Raw genomic sequence first — 17760 nt, forward strand, 5'->3', positions numbered from 1 at the left:
AAATTCTCTTGCAGTATTTCAGAAGGAGGTGTGGCTGCAGCATTACAAAGAGAACTGGCAGTTTCAGCATCAGTCCTCTGAGTCAAGCAGGTTTCGTTTTAAAAACAGGATATTAACTACATGAGGTCTGTTAGGTGGTGAGTTTGAGCAGTTTTAAAGAGTTGCCTTCTTAGATAAAAGCTGACCTTGTTGGGTTTTTTCCCTCCTCAGAAGTGTTTCCACATCACACAAAACAAGATTTCAGCACTGAACTAAAACCATAAACAAAGCATACACAATGCTGTGCCCATGGCAGTTTGCATTCAGACCTCGTGCTGCTAAGAGCCAGTCTTCTGCAGAGAAGGACATCAATAATAACGTGGATAGGAAGAGCCACAGGTAAGATCTCTTACCGTCTTTTAACCGTTTCAGTTTCTCTTCCATTTGGCAAAGGAAAATGTTAAGTGTCATGGGTTCTGCAGCCCTGTACTGTGTTTCCAATGCAATAATATTAACCAAAGAACAGTTGTCCCTGGGAGCCGTTGGGTGGTGATGACTTGGTCAGGTACTTTAAGCTTTTGTGTCTAGGTTATGCAGTCATTGAGGAAATAAATCATCTTCCTTTCTCTTTCACAGCTCTAGATTTATTTGGTGTATTAGGAAGGTTTCACGTATGCTAGGACTTAGGAGGCATGTGTCTGCTGTAAAAGTTAGCAGAGTGGTTATTAATGCTTTAATTCAGTTGGTGTTTATACTGTTTTTACAAGACACTGAATAAAATAAGTGACACATTCATGTTGAATCTCTCAGTTCTCAGGCTGTTACTTATTTCAGTTTTCTATTGCATTTTGTTTCTTTCTCTGCCCATTCCCCTACCCAAATTGAAAAGCAGGAGTTCAGAAAGTAAGGCTTAATGCAGAAACAAAAGGAAATTAATATCAAACTATGTTATTTGCTTAATGGGCTGGAGATTGGACCTAGCTGCTCTTTTCACACATTTCCCAAAGATTTCAACCTTTTTGTTTAATTCCTCTGAGTATTTTTTGGCCACATCATAATTGTACAGATGTCCTTTGTTTAGCTTACAGCAAGGATACTCAACCTTTACCATTCCAGGCCATATCTGTTGTTTTTCTTTCCACATAGTGATCTGAATAGGGTTATCATACCTTTACTACTGACTTCTAGTCCTCTCCACCCCTCATGCTGCTTGGTTGGCTGATGGACTCAGTGCATCTTTCAGCTGCAGCTCTGAGCATCCTCTACTGATGCTGGAGGTAAAACTAACAAAAACTGGTACATTGCATTATACTGAATTGTCTTTCTCTCTTTTAAAGCTTAGAAAATGGCGATGCCAAATTGTATGATCTGAGCAAGAAGTGGATAGAGATGCCACCTGTAACTTCAGCAAAGGCCACTGATGGCAGAGAGGTCTGTTTCTATCATCATAGTTTGATAATAACAGTTCAGACGGGTTGTGCTTGCTGCTCAAAGCTTCTCACAGTTCTCCTGTGAGGACTGACTGTAGTTACATGAGGTTAGGACTGCTGTGAGATATTTGGATGCAAGATCTTGTCTGCACATAAAGGAGCTTTGGTAAGACTTAAGGGAGGGAGGTGACCCGGTGGGGCCTGAAGTGCCTGGCTCCTTTATTCACCTTTGAAAACCCAGCCTTTCTCTAAAATAGTCTGGTTCACTGTTTTTGTGAGACTGTGACTATTAAGAGTCCTTACTGAAATTATAAAGGTGTTTGCAGTGGCAGATTTAAAGTGAATTTAAAATGGCAAATTTAAAATGAAGCTGTAAGATATTCAGTAGGTCTGAAGATAGGAAGTGTTTTTATCTTTTCTCTGTCCAGAACCCCTCCCAAAATGGTATCAAAGCTTCAAACCAAGTATCAAGATGTCCAAGACATGTAAAAGTAAGAAACTTGGAAAATGGCTCCAGCTTTCTTGACACACTGCACCTGACAGCGAAGGAGGTAAGATCTGGAGACCTGAACAGTGGCTTTTCATAAACTTGACAAGATACAGAGTGCAGCCTTGGGTTTTGACGTTTTCTTGGTTTTCAGGTTATCAACTGCCGGACCAAAGCCTGCCAAGGGGCACTCATGACCCCAAAGGGCCTGGTGAGAGGTACTCGAGATGAGCCGGTTCCACCAGCAGAGCTCTTACCTCAGGCAATAGACTTCATCAAGCAGTACTACAATTCATTTAAAGAGTAAGGCAGCTTTACCTTCAGTTTTCATTTAAACTCCTCTCCCTACCCACCAGTCTGTGAGACTGTAGGAGTGCTTGGGTTTCCTCATGGCTATGGGTGACCGTCCTGTTCCATAGCATGCATTCAAAAAATAGATAAGGACTATTAGGAAAGTGAAAGAAAACTATTACTGCACTTCATATGTTCTATCTGCCAATCCGCAGCCTTGGGAGTACAGGAATGAACTCTGCACAGTGCATTCCTCAGCCCTCTCCCTTCTCAGGGTGTTACATTATGTAATCATTTGTAATAATCAGCTTGGTCAGGACTCTTACAGAATGTCACTTTCTGTTTCCTTAACAGTGGATGTTGTTGGGATTAGCTCCTACTCAGATCAGACCTAGATGTGAAATATGTGCATAATGTTTTTCCTTTGTGCTGTTCCAAGTATCTTTGTGTTCTTTTGTTCTGTTTGACTCTCAAGGCTTTAGCCAAAGATTGGAAGGCCAGTCTCTTGCTTCTCAACCTTGCTCTGTGCTATCATCAGCATAAGCTTGCTGAGCATGCTGAGAGGTGCGCTGTAGCTTCAGAAGAGGCTTGTTCTGGCGAAAATGGGCATGGTGCAGAGACATCTTGTTGCAGGAAGAGCTGGAACATCAGGTTGAGGTCCAAGAGTTTGCAGTGCCATTTCACATGATAAGCTTTCAATTGACAATTCAGTGTTTGCTCATCCTATTATAAAACATTATCAAACTTTCAAAGGGGCTCAGCCACATAATAGCTGCTTCTTTAGACACTTTGAACTCCTTCTACAAAGCTTTCTTCCATGTGGATCTTTCTGAAAGTCCCTGTCTTACACACAGGCTGTACTCACTCGCCAGCGTATTACATTTGCACATTGCTGTGTTTCTGCTCATGGCTATTTGATCACACTGATTTACACTATCTTACATGCTTGCCCTTGATCTTTCATCTTGTTGCAAATGTGAAACTCTCAGACAGTGCAGGCTGTTTTCATTGTGTCTGTGAGCCAACAAAACGATTTTTGTCTGTGCTGTGATAAATATTTCCTAATATTTTGACTTCATTCTCTGTTATCAACTAAAGAATTTTAGAGTTGGTTTCACTGACAAAGGAATTAATCAGCACTTCCCTTTAGGAATGAAAATCCTACTTGCCTTGCTCAGAAGGCCTGTGTCCCTGTGAAAATAATAGAACTTTGAGAGGACAGTCACTCTAATCCCACTTTTGGCTGGAGCCAGCCTGTTCTCTGCTGTTCATTTGCTTGTCATTTGACAATTTTTTTCCAAACTAATCTAGAAAACCCAATTTAAACTGAAAACTTACACAGAAAGTCTTCTGATCAATCCATGTATGTGCTGGGGGGGTGAAAGGGGGGTGAGGCTGCTTAAATACTGTGTTAAGTTACCTCATTAGACTAGTGAGCTCTGTTGTTTGCCCTCAATAAGGGCAGTTCCTAAATTCTGAAGCCAGGAACAGTTCTTAGCAGTCCTCAGTCAGTCCTATGCACTCAACTCATCCCTTTAGCTAGAAAATCCCTGCTTTTTGATAACAATCATATCTCAACCTACGTCAGTGCCAGTCCCCTCCCCAGAAGTTTACTCTACCTGCATTCTGGCAGAGAAAATCAGTGATGTCAGTAGAAGTCATCTCATGCAAAAGGATACTCAAAAACTTTATGGCTTCAACAATGCCTGTGCTTCTCTTGACCCAGAACTCAACAAGAACATTTGCAATTTAGATCAGATCGAAGCAATGAAGTCCTCATTGTGTCTTTGTGTGTCTGTTTCCTATTCAGAAAGCCAAAAATAGATGAGCACCTGGCCCGACTGGAAACAGTGACCAGGGAGATAGAAACAACAGGAGCCTACCATCTGACTAAGGAGGAACTGATCTTTGCTGCCAAGCAGGCCTGGAGGAATGCACCCAGGTGCATTGGGAGGATCCAGTGGTCCAATCTACAGGTAACCAAGGAGTCTGGACATCATGGATTTAATAGTGATGTGCTGTAGGCCTGTGCACGTATTGGTAAAATATGGCAGTTGCTTCAACTGAGGACACTGCTCCCTCCTGTACGTACCATGAGATACCTGTGGAGCTGCAATTAAACTGAGAAACACTGACATTTTTCACTTTACTTCTTTCCTTAATCTTTCCTTAAATGCATAAGGAAAATACTAAGCTTACATTACTGTTTCCAAATCACTTTTTTTTCCTCTATGTTTCTTTTGGAAACTTGCAGGTGTTTGATGCACGGGATTGTAAAACAGGAAAGGAAATGTTTGAACATCTCTGTCGTCATATTCAGTACGCCACCAACAATGGAAATATAAGGTAAATCTCTTCAATTTCATTTTAAACAACAGAGTTCACATCCAGTTCTGGATTCAGAACTCCACCTAAAACCTGCAATGGTCTATCTGAATATTTGACAACTTGTTTCTGCTGTTCTCCTCCTGGTACTGCATGTTCCTCTCTAGTACCATCAACCAGCTTGAAAATCTGTAACTTTCATGGCTCATGTTGCAAAGCCTTTTGTAATTCCTGAAGGATAGGGATGATTTGAAGACTGAGAGCAGTGGGGAGAGAGGAGGAATGATTCTATTGCTACTGATGTTTCAGAAATATAAAGTAAATGCTGTTGGCAACACTTTCTGCCTCAGTAAGTAGAATGCGTTTGGTGTGCTGCTGTGCTGTAAGGGGGTTTGATTGTTTCTCTGGACAGATCAGCCATCACTGTCTTCCCCCAGAGGACTGATGGGAAACACGATTTCCGTGTTTGGAACAGCCAGCTCATCCGATACGCTGGGTATCAGATGCCAGATGGGTCTGTCATCGGAGACCCTGCCAGCGTGGAGTTCACACAGGTACATACAGAGCCCCAGCTGCTTTCCCTCTGTCTGACCCATCTGTCTTTTATGCTTTTTCCTTGCATGTTTATGCAGAGGGGAGGGAAATGTGGTGGTGAGGAGTCAGTGGCATGTTCTGCCCCACAGGTTTTAGGTGCAGGCTGAAGCAATAATTTCCTGCAATCCTGATACAAGAATACTCCCCTTCACCTCAGAACAGGGTGAGCTAATGCCTCCCTTAAGTCAGGGACACAGTTAGTACTTGAACAACATGCCTCAACATTGTTTGAATGAGAAAGATAACCTTTACCACTTAGAATTTACCCCAGCAGCTTTTAGAGCTACCTTTTAAAGGTTAACATCCTTTTGTCTTCGAATTTGGGGGGGGGGCAACCAACCTAAACCCCCCCAAAATGTACTTTCTTTATTTACAGCTCTGCATTGAGCTTGGGTGGAAGCCGAAATACGGCCGCTTTGATGTAGTTCCCCTTGTTCTGCAAGCAAACGGCCAAGACCCAGAAATATTTGAGATCCCGCCAGAAATTGTCCTCGAAGTTCCAATGGAGCATCCAAAGTAAGCAGCAAGATTTAGATAATTGCGTTTCTGCCTCTGCCTCACCTTGGCAGGTTATCAGTCATTTTATGAGTTCTTTGTTAGGGTGAGACGATGGTAAATAGTCCTGAGAGACCCAGTTACCGCACTGTAAAGGGAAACTGCTCTGAGCTTTTGCAGACTGTGCTTCACAGGTCATTTCTCCTAGAGCTAGTACTCTTTATCTACCTGGACTTTTCTGGGTATTGCCTAAAGGGGGAAAAGACACATAAAGTGATCAAAATGCTTGTTTAACAGGTATGAATGGTTTAAGGAGCTAGATCTGAAGTGGTATGCGCTGCCTGCTGTCGCCAACATGCTGCTTGAGGTGGGAGGCGTGGAGTTCACTGGGTGTCCTTTCAATGGCTGGTACATGGGCTCAGAGATTGGAGTGCGGGACTTCTGCGACGTGCAGCGGTACAACATCCTGAAGGTAACCTTCTGAAGGGGGGTGTGCTGGTTTGTGATCACACTTGGTGGGTGGTGGCTTCTGAGAAGAGACGCCGTCAGTCTGTGCTGGGTCGGGTGCTGTGTTTACATCACACACTTCAGCACTAATCTAACACAACACCCCGGTTATTGTGGGACATGTTGGACTTCTGCCCAGATCACCATGCCAGATTGTGTGGCTGGTTTACAGTGTCCTGACAGTGTCTGTTCCAAACAGCTGGATAGAATGGTGAACCTGCAGCTGTAAAAAATACAGAATATGGTGTCCAAAGGGAATTCTTCCCTGATTTGACCCCGAGTCCTGCTGATTCAGGACTTCTGGTCTCTGACGTTTCTCAGAGGTGCATTTCTGTCAGTTCCAGTCTGCTGTTGACATGGCATTCCTGGTGGATAACTGCAGGTCTTGGGCACTTCACCAATGCGAATTAAAAATGATGGCTTATAACCAGAAACTGCCACTTTTAACCTGTTTAGTCCAGGAGAAAATCACTCTCTGCTTTACCAAACTCATAATTCAAGTTACCTCTTCCCCCTTCTGCAGTACATTTTCCTGCATATTAGTGTGTTGAGGTGGAGAAATCATGAGGTCTAAGTCCCACATAATAAATTTGCTGTTCTCTTTTCTGTCTGTTTTTCACATATAGGAGGTGGGGAGGAGAATGGGACTGGAAACAAACAAACTTTCATCACTGTGGAAAGACCGAGCTGTTGTAGAGATAAATGTGGCTGTGCTTTACAGCTTCCAAGTAAGTCAACAAGTGTGGTATCTGGAGAGACACTGACTATTGGGTGCCTATTTTTCCTCTCACTTATAACAGCTTTATACAAATACAGTGCCAGTGGACAATGCTCAAGGGAGGTTATCAAATGATTCCAAAAGAGTTATTCTTGATTTACACCTGGGAAAGCAGAGGAATCTGTATTTCCTGTTGTTGACAGAAAACAATCTCAGGTGAAGGCAGAAAAGAGAGAAAAAAGGAAGTGAAGGGCAAAATTGCTCATCCTTTTAATACAAGTCTCAGAATCTATGTAAAGCTATTGGATGAATATCTTTTATTTGCCATTACAGCTTATTTAACATATCATAACAATATGAAAGATGGGTAAAAAAGAATCCAAGGCTTTTCAGGATGTGCTCCAGTGCTGGAGAGGTAAAATGCTGATGTGATAAAAAAAGGGAGGGGCTAAGAGTCCTGAGTCAAAGGTCCACCTCTATCTGTATCTGTATCGTAGTTGCTGATAGTAATTATTTCCCAGCACTGAATATAGTCCTTTAAATAGTAACCAAAGCAAAAGGAGTACATCAGGAAGAGGAGCAGAATGGGATTTTTAATGTATGTCTGTCTTTTTGCAATTCTAGAAACAGAATGTGACCATCATGGATCACCACTCAGCTGCTGAGTCCTTCATGAAGTACATGCAGAATGAGTACCGTGCGCGAGGAGGCTGCCCAGCTGATTGGGTGTGGATCGTACCTCCCATATCAGGGAGCATAACTCCTGTCTTCCATCAGGAGATGCTGAACTATGTCCTCACTCCCTTCTATTACTACCAGGTACACATTAGCCAAAAACGATGATCCTAGTGGCCAACTTCAGCAGTGCAGATACAATAATATTTCATTCAGAAATCCAAATGAAAAGCCCTGGTTAATGAAAGCTCACCAGAGAGATTCATAAATACACATTGTGTTTTTATTGTTCCACATTTCTTACCTCAAGCTTAACTTTTTCCTGTTTTTAAAGGTGGATGCATGGAAAACACATGTCTGGCATGATGAGACCCGGAGGCCAAAGAAAAAGGAAATCAAGTTTAGCATCTTGGCCAAGTAAGTTGTTCAAATAAGAATCCTCATTTTGTCCAACTCTTCAGTTCTTGTGATGTTTCTGTTTCACCTTGGTTGTTTTTTTAATACTAATAATTACAGTGGGGACCACTTGAATTGTTGAATCATAGGCTTACCTGCCATGGTTAGGTAATATTAATATCTAAGATTCTTACTCAGGGCTATCCCTAGTGCTTCTGAACAATCTTCCAAGGAAAAACCATGTTCAAGTTCAGTATTTCCTAGCTTGGTTGTGAGTCAATTTGAGTTACTGTTTATATAAAGAATTGTGTGTGATTATTTTTCCCCAGGGCTGTCCTCTTTGCATCTTCACTCATGCAACGAACAATGGCAGCCAGGACCAAGGTCACTGTAATCTATGCAACAGAGACTGGGAAATCTGAAACACTCGCCAACAATCTGTGCAGCTTGTTCAACTGTGCCTTCAGCACCAAGGTAAGAAAGCCTTAATCATCCACGCTAAATGGAGGAAGATGTTTGGCTGGTGTCATCAGCTTCTGCAAGCCTTTTCATTCCCTAAACCTATGTTTTGAACATTCAGTAAATACAAGTTGGATTGGGACTTTGATTTTGTATTCATTTAACGTTGCACCTTGTAAACGTGGTCAGTGGTCATCTGACAACCAGGGATATCTAATGCTGGTTCTTATGTCTGCCAGCAGTTTCTCATGAGCTTTATACCTTCCAGATTCTGTGCATGGATGAGTACAACATTCGTGACCTGGAAAAAGAAACACTTCTGTTAGTGGTTACCAGCACTTTTGGCAATGGAGGTTCTCCAAATAATGGAAAGGTAATATTCACCTCAGAAGTGTGTATGGGGCTCAACTCAAACACTTAAGACCAAAGACAACCCTTTCTTTTACCCCATGTACTTAAGAAAGATATAGATCAGGGTCTCAGTTCTATTTTTAATCAGAGCATTTTTCTAACCTGAAGTATTTTATGGATTTTCATACAGACTTTGAAGAACTCCTTGCTCACCCTGAAATCACTGAGAAAAAAGATCAGGTAGAACACTTTGTTGTTTGATTTGCATGTGATTGAGTCCTTTTGCATTTCATTTAGCATAACACAGTGGTCTTTCTTGTATCTCCTCCTGCAGATACGCTGTGTTTGGTTTGGGCTCCAGCATGTATCCGGAGTTCTGTGCCTTTGCTCATACCATTGACCAAAAACTGGCCCAACTTGGGGCTTCTCAGCTCACTCCAATAGGTGAAGGAGATGAACTTGGTGGGCAAGAAGAAGCCTTTCGCTCATGGGCAGTCACTGCATTCAAGGTGACCACATAAATAGCTCGTATTTTACTTTGTTCATTCATTCCTTTTATTTCAGTATTCACTGGCCTCCATAAAAATGGGGGGGAATGAAGGAAAACAAACAACTGGATTTATATTCGAGTTTTGAACTCCCCTTTTTATACTGCTTGCCCAAGTTGAAGAGGGAACTGGGCCCCTTTTCTCTTTATTTTTTGATATTCACATAAAGCTCCTTTGCGATAGTGGAATGTTCAGGATGAACATTCAGCATCAAACATCAGGAGTTTTGGAAGTAGATTGGGTTTTAGCTATACTGGTCTAGAAGTGGAACCTTTCTGAATCCCTGTCACGTCACTAAACTCAATAGAATCAATAAAATTAGCACCGAGTTCTCCTCAATGCAGCACTAAGATTTTTTTCTATTATCCTTATGAATAGCATTCTTTTTCTTTGTTCTAGACTGCCTGTGACATTTACAACATCCAGGGCAAAGCCAGTATTCAGTTGCCTGAGATTTATACCTCTGATGAAAGCTGGGATCCTAAGAATTACAGGATAGTGCATGACTCTCAAACCATGGTCTTGGCTAAAGGTATTACCTCCCACGTCTCGCCTTCTCTGTCCATTTTGCTTCAGATAGGTCTGAACTGGAAAGGTTTATATAGTGACATTGGTCCTGCTAGGTGGTAGAATGCAGGTAATGAAGTGCAGTGGTCAGAGAAAAAAAAGACATTGGTTTCCATTGCATTAATCATTATCTTTTCCATCAGAACACCAGAACTAGGATACATTTGACAGACCCAGAAGAACAAAAGCTGAGATGAAGTACTTTTAGTCAGGGAAGGCATCATGCACACAGGACACATAGGTGACTAATTCTAGGGGAGCATGGTTCAGGTCTTTTCTGCACGTTGTTTGATGACCTTTTAAACAAACCTTATCACAAAATTCCCATGAGTCATGTCCATGTCCTCTTTTCTCAACAGCACTTGGAAGCATTCACAGCAAGGATATCATTCCCATGAAGCTGAAGTTCAGGCAGAATCTTCAAAGTTTAAAATCCAGGTGTGGTACCTCAGTCTTTTGAATATTGCCATACTACATTATACTGCAGTCTTAAACATCTGAAATGTCTGGTTATAGACATCTTCTCCTGCAGTTATTGAGAAATACATACAAGTTTCAAATGATCATTAGAAGTAAATCATTATCATAAGTCCACAGTCATACATACAATCTTAATTCTGGCTTAAGAAAGAGGTGGCTTCGCATTAGGGTCTATGAATGTAGGGGAATAAAAAACTTTGTGATCCAGCCCTTTGATCTCTGCTGAGCTGCTCTGCTGGTTTGGTGCTGAACACAAGTAAGCTCTTGCCAGCTGCCAGCTCAGATTTATTCCTGTTCGGTGCAACTCAAGGGAAATCCTGTCGACGTAACCGAGATGTGTCTGATCTCTTTTCTCTCTATCCAGTCGTGTTACCATTCTAGTCAAGCTTTCCTGTGAGACTGATCGGGAAGTGCACTACCTGCCTGGAGAACACATCGGGATTTTCCCAGGCAACCAGCCAGAATTAGTCCATGGCCTCATTGCACACGTCAAGGATGCGCCTCCAGCTGACCAGACTGTCAGACTTGAAACCTGCACCAAGGGTAAGTTGGTTCTCTTCAGATCAAATAGCAGAGGATGTTTGACAGATTTCTCTGCAGTTCCTGAGAAGTTTTATAGACTGAATTTTCTATATCATCCTTTTCTTAAGTTTCAATAGGATTTTGTGGAAGCTTTTAGTTACTCTTACAACTCTCAATTCTGACTTTGCACACTCTGGCAGCCCATGGTAACTGCACCAGCGTTTGCAGAGTTATCCTGGGTTGACAATGTAACTCAGTCGCTGAATTGGCCACTGACTGCAATTAAACAGAGTTTGCTATGTATGAGTCCTAAAATAGATTTGCATGTTGTGACCATCTTTCCATCTTAGTAGGAGCCATCTGCCAAATCATAGCATTCTGCCACCCAGAAAGATGATGTGTTCAGATGGAAAACTTCATTTTGAAGTGGTGTTTTGCTATCATGCAGTTCTCTGCACCAGAGCCTCCACTTACAAAAGTCTGAAGCCTCACACTAACGTCTCTTCAGAAGGGCCCTGTGGTCCAGACCTGCTGCAGCCTCATCTGAAGTGAAGGACACCGAGTTTTGTAAAGCTCTGCAGATGTCAAATGCTGTGGGAACTGAGAAGTGTTCTTTTGTTTCCCTGGTTTCCAGGTGGCTGCTGGACAAGGGACAAGAGGCTTCCAGCCTGCACACTGCCCGAGGCACTGACGTACCTGCTTGACATCACCACTCCACCCTCCCAGCAGCTGCTGAAGAAGCTCTCCCAGCTGGTAACAGCGGAGGGAGACAAACAGAGGCTGGAAGTTTTGTGTCAGGTAAGTGTTAGGGCTACGTTTACATTAGGAGACAGTGCACTGGGCCATGTGATGCCCTTTCATTTTGCAGCAGAAGCTAAGGAGTTTTGTAGTGATGGTGCCTGATTTTATGCCTCTGTTACATGTTCTGTGTGCCCGTAAAGCCAACCACAGAGAGAAGGGCTGGTCTTGTGGCTCACTTGGGCGTGGGAATCGAGATGTCTTCAGATCTGGCATTTCCTGTGGGGCTCTGGGTGGGTTGTTTTGCCTGCCCATGTCTCGTGCTTCCTCATGGTGGTTCCTGGTGATGTGCCACTAGAACAGCTCACAGCTGGCAGGTGGAGGGGCTGCAGGGGAGAGGGTAGGTATTTTTGCCAGAGGATTTGGTACCATGCACTAAGAGGGACTTACACACCAGTAACCAGCCTGGTAACCACTGGTGTGTAAGGGCTTGCTTCTCCTGCTGGGCTCAGTGAGGCCCAGGAGGTATCAGGGCCTGGGCCCATAGTGTTGTGGATGGCCCCTAGCAGGGGGCTCAGAAACAGGCTCAGTCTCTACATCCACACTGAGTGAGCTGGTATCTGAGAAGGTCATAGCAGGTATCCTGTACCTCTGTGTTCAAAAATGAAATGGCTACTTAGGGAACCCCAGTGTCACTTTAGGCAAAGTTTTGAGAGCTCTCTGGTGATTTGCCTGCACATTTCGTTGAACATAAGGCAGAAAGCTTATATATAAATGACATTGCAGATCTCCCTGCTCTGCTGATCTCAGTGTGAATGACCTGCTAACGTTGTCATGGTGGATTTTGGCTTTTAGAGCACAGAAGAATACAATAAGTGGAAGTTTTACAACAGCCCGAACATCCTGGAGGTGCTGGAGGAGTTTCCCTCTGCTGAGGTCTCAACAGCTTTCCTCCTGACTCAGCTGCCGCTCCTGAAACCCAGGTACTATTCTGTGAGCTCCTCCTGTGACCTGACAGCCAGAGAGATTCATCTGACAGTTGCAGTTGTAAACTACAGGACAAGAGGTGAGGACATTTGGTTTCACTTCTCTCTGAATTAAATGATGTTTAGGCTGCATTGAGGTGCAGGAATTAACTGTCTCTGCCATATGGCATGAAGCATACCTACAGCAACAAGTTTGTATTGTGATACATACAGAGCAGTGTACTGCAGTGCAGATGCTCATACTGTGTCAGGGTGGGCATCATCATCAGCGTATCCTTGTTCTATGAATCATTACTAGACATTACCTATTCCTTATATTACTTATTTAAAACCCATAATTTTAGGTGTAAAATGTGTCTTTTTAGACGAGAGAGCTTTAGAACTGACAGATGTTTTCCCTTGCTCTGAGCAGATGGACAAGGGCCTTTGCACCATGGAGTTTGCAGCACGTGGCTGAACACAATAGCTCTCAATGAAATGGTTCCGTGCTTTGTACGCAGGTGAGTGTCTGACAGAGAAACAGGGAAAGAAACAGAAGGCAATGGTTCTGAGGTCAGCTTCTTCAGTGGGTTTTTCACTGGGTGCATTTGGTTTTCAAGGGAGTGGTGAGTGCAGGTTGGAATATCTGAGTGTGAGGAGAGGGAATTCCCCATCCTCCAGAGATGGGATCCTGTACCTTGCCTTACATTGAGTAAGATCAGACTGGTGACTTCGGTTGTGCTGCTGACAGTCAGTCAGGACACAGGCACTGAGCTCTCACATCAACTAATGGCATCATTAACGTCGTTCTGCATTTTAGTGCCAACGAATTCCATCTCCCAAAGGAGCCAAGCAGGCCGTGCCTCCTGATCGGCTCAGGAACCGGAATTGCTCCCTACCGGAGCTTCTGGCTGCAGCGTCTCCACGACTTGGAAAAGAGAGGTACTGATGGGGATTGCCACAAGGGGGAGGCCAGAACCTGCCTGGCAGCAGGAGACGTCCCTCGCCCTCCGAATGAAACCTCTGCAGAGGGAGACACCCAGAGACACTGCCCAAGAGCCCTGCCTGAACCCTGCCCTGAAACAGCTCCTCTGTCCCGTTGAGACCATTCTGGTGATCTCGAGGTGTTTGGTCACTTGGAGGAGCAGCCCCTGTGTCCTTGTAACTGCTCTGTGTTCAGTGACTGCCCCAGACACTCAAAACGTGGAGGGGAAACACCTTGGCCTGCCCAATCAGCCCATCTGTGGAACCTGCTCCAGCAGGTGATTCCATGTAGGTCCCCAAGGGCTCGGGCAGGTTCCATCCTCCTGCAAGACCCTAAAACCTGAGCAGAACACAGCGTTCCAGGTGTGGAACAGAACAGCTCTACACAGCCAGTGGCTGTGGCAGCGGGGCCCGCTATGGGGATAGTCATAAGGGATAATGTGCCTTTACCAGGAAAGACAAGCAACTTGCCAATGTTGGTTTCAGGGATCAGAGGGGGTGACATGACGCTGCTGTTTGGCTGCCGGCAGCCAGACATGGATCACCTCTACAAAGCAGAAACTGAGGAAATGAAGAGGAAGGGAGTCCTGAAAGAAGTCTACACAGCCTACTCCAGACAGCCTGGCCAACCTAAAGTAAGGCTGCTTCCTCTGCTCTGTGGCTGTGGCAGTTGTAACTGGTTCTGAGGAAGAAGAGTCTCAGTCTGCTGTCGTTAAATCAGGCCTAGCCTCCAAATCTGGGGCCTGTAAAGACAGCATGAAGCTGTTTTCTTCTCCTGTGCTGTGGTGCAGCACGCAGCGGGGCCAGGGTGGTTAAACCCTCACTGTGTCAGCCCCCATTGAAAACCTTTTCTGGCCCTTTTTCTGTTTCCAAGGTCTATGTTCAAGACGTTCTTCAAAGCAAGCTGGGGACCAAAGTGTGCAACCTCTTGCACAAGGAGGAAGGGCACCTCTATGTCTGTGGAGACGTGCGCATGGCCAAGGACGTTGCTCAGGCTCTGAAAAGGATGCTCACGAAAGCCCTGAAGCTCAGCGAGCAGCAGGCAGAGGAGTATTTCTTCCAGCTAAAGGTACGCTGTGACACACGAGGTGGCCTTCCCAGTCACACAGTGCTCCGGGGTGGGACGTGGAAGTCTTCAGTCACCCTCCAGACCTTGAGGGCTGCCATGAGCATGCACGAGGAGAAAAGCTTTACGTGATGAGCTTATTCCCTGCCCCGTGCTGTAAAACACAGTTTCTGTTTGGTTAGGGTGTGAGAGTGACGCCTGATGCCCTTCTCTTACATCTGCCATTTGTTTCTCTTTGGGTCCTGGACATCAGCTTTGGGCTGGGTCCAGAGCAGCAAGAGTTTGTGTTGTACCAGTGGAGCAAAGTGAGTTTAGGCAGTCACTGAAAGCAGAGTGCTTGGGGCTTTTTAGGACCCTTTTGCTACCAGAACTTGTCCTGCAGCACACGAGTGCCTGGGAGTCAGACAGGTTCTTTTACCGACAGAAACAAAAGCCACTGGCACAGAATGCACAAGACCTTTTGGTTACTGAGCTCCTGCACAGGGAGCAGCGCTGAATTCATCTCTTGGCTTTCCTTTCATTTCTGCAGAGCCAAAAGCGATACCACGAAGATATATTTGGGGCTGTGTTCCCACCGGAAGTCAAGAGAGGGGTGGGAGCTTTGCAACCCAGCAGCCCAAGAGCAAATCACCTCCTGTTTTAGCCGGTCCTTGCACATTTGTTGTTGTTTTCAAAACGCAAGGGCTCAAATCCTCTTTCTCATGCATGTTCCTGTATGTGTGGCACGCATGTACATGTATAGAACATGTCTGTGATGGTAGGATTTGAGCTTTAAACCTCAGCCTTAAGAAAAACATGAAGTCTAACGTTTTGTTGCTATTTATTCTGAGACTTCATTGATTTTCTCAATCGTGAAGATTCAAACTATTTTTGTAATGCTGTCTGCAGTCTGTGTTTGCTGTTTTCTGTAAATATGAGGAAATTCCAAGGTTTTTTTATGGTGTGAGCTGCAAGTGGAATATTTCTTGAACCGCACTGTATCTGTGTGAGGGGTTTGTACCAGATTCTCTCCCTGTGCACGTTTATCCTTTATACTTTAAAGCAAGTAACTGGACGGTTGTGCTGCTTGGGAATGTTCAGTCCCACGCCTGGGTGCATCTGCAGCAATATTTGCAAATGAGATAATAAAGTGATGGTTCCCAAGTGGCAATACCTGCTCCAGGTGTGGGTGCATGAGGAGGCAGTGGCTGCAGTTCTGCTTCGTGTGTTTCAGGTACTTGAACCTGAATTGTTGTTGTTACACAGCCCATGGCAGGAAGGTTCGGAAGTCAAAAGCACTTGGTACATTTGAATTCTATGCTCTGATTTACTTGATTTGTGTGTAATAAAAGATGCCTTTATATTGAGACAAACGTTGCTGTGGATGGAACTGCTGTTGGCTCTTGCGATTGGCTTCATTACAGCCCCCAGTCAGGATGGGGTTTAAGCTGTGCATCAGGTTGAGCACTTGAGTGGTGCTGCTGGAGGCAGAGGGATGTTCTGGGCTCCCAGGTTATGAGCTCCTCGCTGGTTTGGGGACTCCACCGGGCTGAGAGTGGCAGAGGAGCCCTTTCTGAAGCACCGAGTGGTTGTTTGCTTTCACTTGAGCCCTGCTTACACAGCTGAGGTGGAACCCAGCACTCAGGACAGGCTGGATGCTGAGGCTCCGGGCCGGGGTGCAGGCTCTGAGGGGCCAGCAGCTGATCCTGATCAACTGCTCCATGCAGGGCAATGAGGGGCAGCTGAGCCCCGCGGGGCACAGCCCCACACACAGAGGCTGCAGTGCTGCTGTGAGGTTGGTCCTGCCGGGCAGGGAGGGCAGCAGGAGCCCGGGTAGGTCAGAGGCTTTCTTTCCTTTGTGTTGAAATGGTGATTTCTGTTGTTGCTGTGCAAAGGGTTCTGAGTGATGGGGAGGGGGGGGGCACGTCCCTGCCCCAGTCTGTGGGGCTGGAGCCGCTGCTGTGTGCGGGCAGGAGCAGGCTGAGCTCTGGGGTAGGAGGCGGGGATGTGTCGGGATGAGGCTGTGATTTGTTGGGATAACTGATGCGGTGCGTCCGGCTTTCCCGGAGCTTGCCTCAGTCAGGTGCGCTGTAGCCTGGTCTGTGCCGTGGGCTGTTCTGTGGTGCCTTCTGCGAATGACCCTGCCCTCTGTGCCCGCGCTGGGATGTTCTGTGGGATGGCAGAGTGCTGAACGGCCAGCGAGGTGCGGCTGGGCTGGGGAAGGGATGGTCCCCTCCGGGCTTCAGGTTCGGAACGCAATGGAGCGTTCCACGGCGGCGGGCTGGGGCCAGGAACGGTCTCTGCTTGTGCCGGAATTTGTCTCTGCTGAGGGGTGAGCGCCGGCTGCTCCCGGAGGAGGGAGGCGGAGCTTTGGGGGTGTGGGAGAAATGAAGCGCTTGGGCTGTGCACCAGGGACCGCGTTGAGTCCCGAGCGAAGGGGTTTGAATCCGCGGGGATGCTCCGGCCAGGAGGAGGCGCTGCCGCGCACACAGCGCCCGTTAACGCGGCTCGGGGCGCTCAGCAGGGGCTGCGCTGTGTCTGTGGGGCTCTGGGGTAGGGAAAGGGTGGGAAACCTCCTGCGGCTGCTTCACTGGGCCGAGGGAAGGGCGGAGGTTGGGGGCTCCCGGGGGAGATGGGCTACAAGTACACGGGGCAGGGGAGGGGAGGTGAAGCCACGGTTCGGCACCGCTCGCGTTACCCGCAGCAAAGGTTTATTCACCGAGGGGTTCCCACGCGTCCAGGGGCCGCTGCCTGCCTCTGCCGGCTGCAGGAGGTATCGCGGGCCCCGCTGTCGGCGCCACCGGGGTTTCGTTCATTTCCGAGCCATTCTGAAGGCGCTCGGCAGCGAACACAAACCCCGGTGTTCTGCGCAAAGCTTCCAACGCAGCTGGAAGAGCAGGAGGTGCCGCAGCCCCGGAGCCGGGCTGCCCCCGCGGGCTCCACCGGCACCGGGCTCCTGCAGCAGCAGCAGCAGCAACACAACCGGAGCACCACGAGTGCCTCCCCTCTGATAGAAGGGGGCAGGAGGCCGGGTCTGGCTTTCAGGAGCAGTTTATGGGTGTTAAATGCAAACCCAAGGTCGGGTTGAGTTCGAATCCCAGATCTTGTGGCTCAGGCCCGTGCTGCTTTGCCAGCACAAGGGGATGTTGGCGCTCAGGGAATGAGGAAACTGCCTGGTGCAGGGGCAGCGCATCCTCGCGGACA

At 46.3% G+C, this 17760-nt stretch overlaps 1 protein-coding gene across 4 annotated transcripts in view; it reads left to right on the forward strand.

Annotated features, from left to right (window-relative positions):
- NOS2 (nitric oxide synthase 2) overlaps window positions 1-17760 on the forward strand; it is a 70157-nt gene that overhangs the window by 15884 nt on the left and 36513 nt on the right. For 2 of the 4 annotated variants that reach the window (XM_061469902.1, XM_061469903.1), the window contains exons 4-29: window positions 211-378; window positions 1317-1410; window positions 1838-1960; window positions 2051-2199; window positions 3998-4163; window positions 4442-4533; window positions 4925-5066; window positions 5483-5622; window positions 5899-6073; window positions 6735-6836; window positions 7451-7645; window positions 7836-7918; window positions 8227-8371; window positions 8625-8729; window positions 8898-8947; window positions 9042-9216; window positions 9655-9787; window positions 10182-10260; window positions 10667-10845; window positions 11459-11622; window positions 12418-12628; window positions 12961-13048; window positions 13348-13469; window positions 13998-14146; window positions 14386-14580; window positions 15107-15472. In XM_061469902.1, coding sequence (XP_061325886.1) covers window positions 278-378; window positions 1317-1410; window positions 1838-1960; window positions 2051-2199; window positions 3998-4163; window positions 4442-4533; window positions 4925-5066; window positions 5483-5622; window positions 5899-6073; window positions 6735-6836; window positions 7451-7645; window positions 7836-7918; window positions 8227-8371; window positions 8625-8729; window positions 8898-8947; window positions 9042-9216; window positions 9655-9787; window positions 10182-10260; window positions 10667-10845; window positions 11459-11622; window positions 12418-12628; window positions 12961-13048; window positions 13348-13469; window positions 13998-14146; window positions 14386-14580; window positions 15107-15220 — 3471 coding nt within the window. In that variant the 5' untranslated portion in view covers window positions 211-277 and the 3' untranslated portion in view covers window positions 15221-15472. Of the gene's footprint in view, window positions 1-210; window positions 379-1316; window positions 1411-1837; window positions 1961-2050; window positions 2200-3997; window positions 4164-4441; window positions 4534-4924; window positions 5067-5482; window positions 5623-5898; window positions 6074-6734; window positions 6837-7450; window positions 7646-7835; window positions 7919-8226; window positions 8372-8624; window positions 8730-8897; window positions 8948-9041; window positions 9217-9654; window positions 9788-10181; window positions 10261-10666; window positions 10846-11458; window positions 11623-12417; window positions 12629-12960; window positions 13049-13347; window positions 13470-13997; window positions 14147-14385; window positions 14581-15106; window positions 15473-17760 lie in introns of those variants that run through there. The other 2 variants (XM_061469901.1, XM_061469904.1) reach the window with 2 other exon arrangements.

This window comes from Pezoporus flaviventris, unplaced genomic scaffold (assembly GCF_033815535.1).
Source record: "Pezoporus flaviventris isolate CSIRO_AGI_PZ_B2104156 unplaced genomic scaffold, CSIRO_AGI_Pfla_v1 ptg000063l, whole genome shotgun sequence".
NCBI classification, from domain to species: Eukaryota; Metazoa; Chordata; class Aves; order Psittaciformes; family Psittacidae; genus Pezoporus; species Pezoporus flaviventris.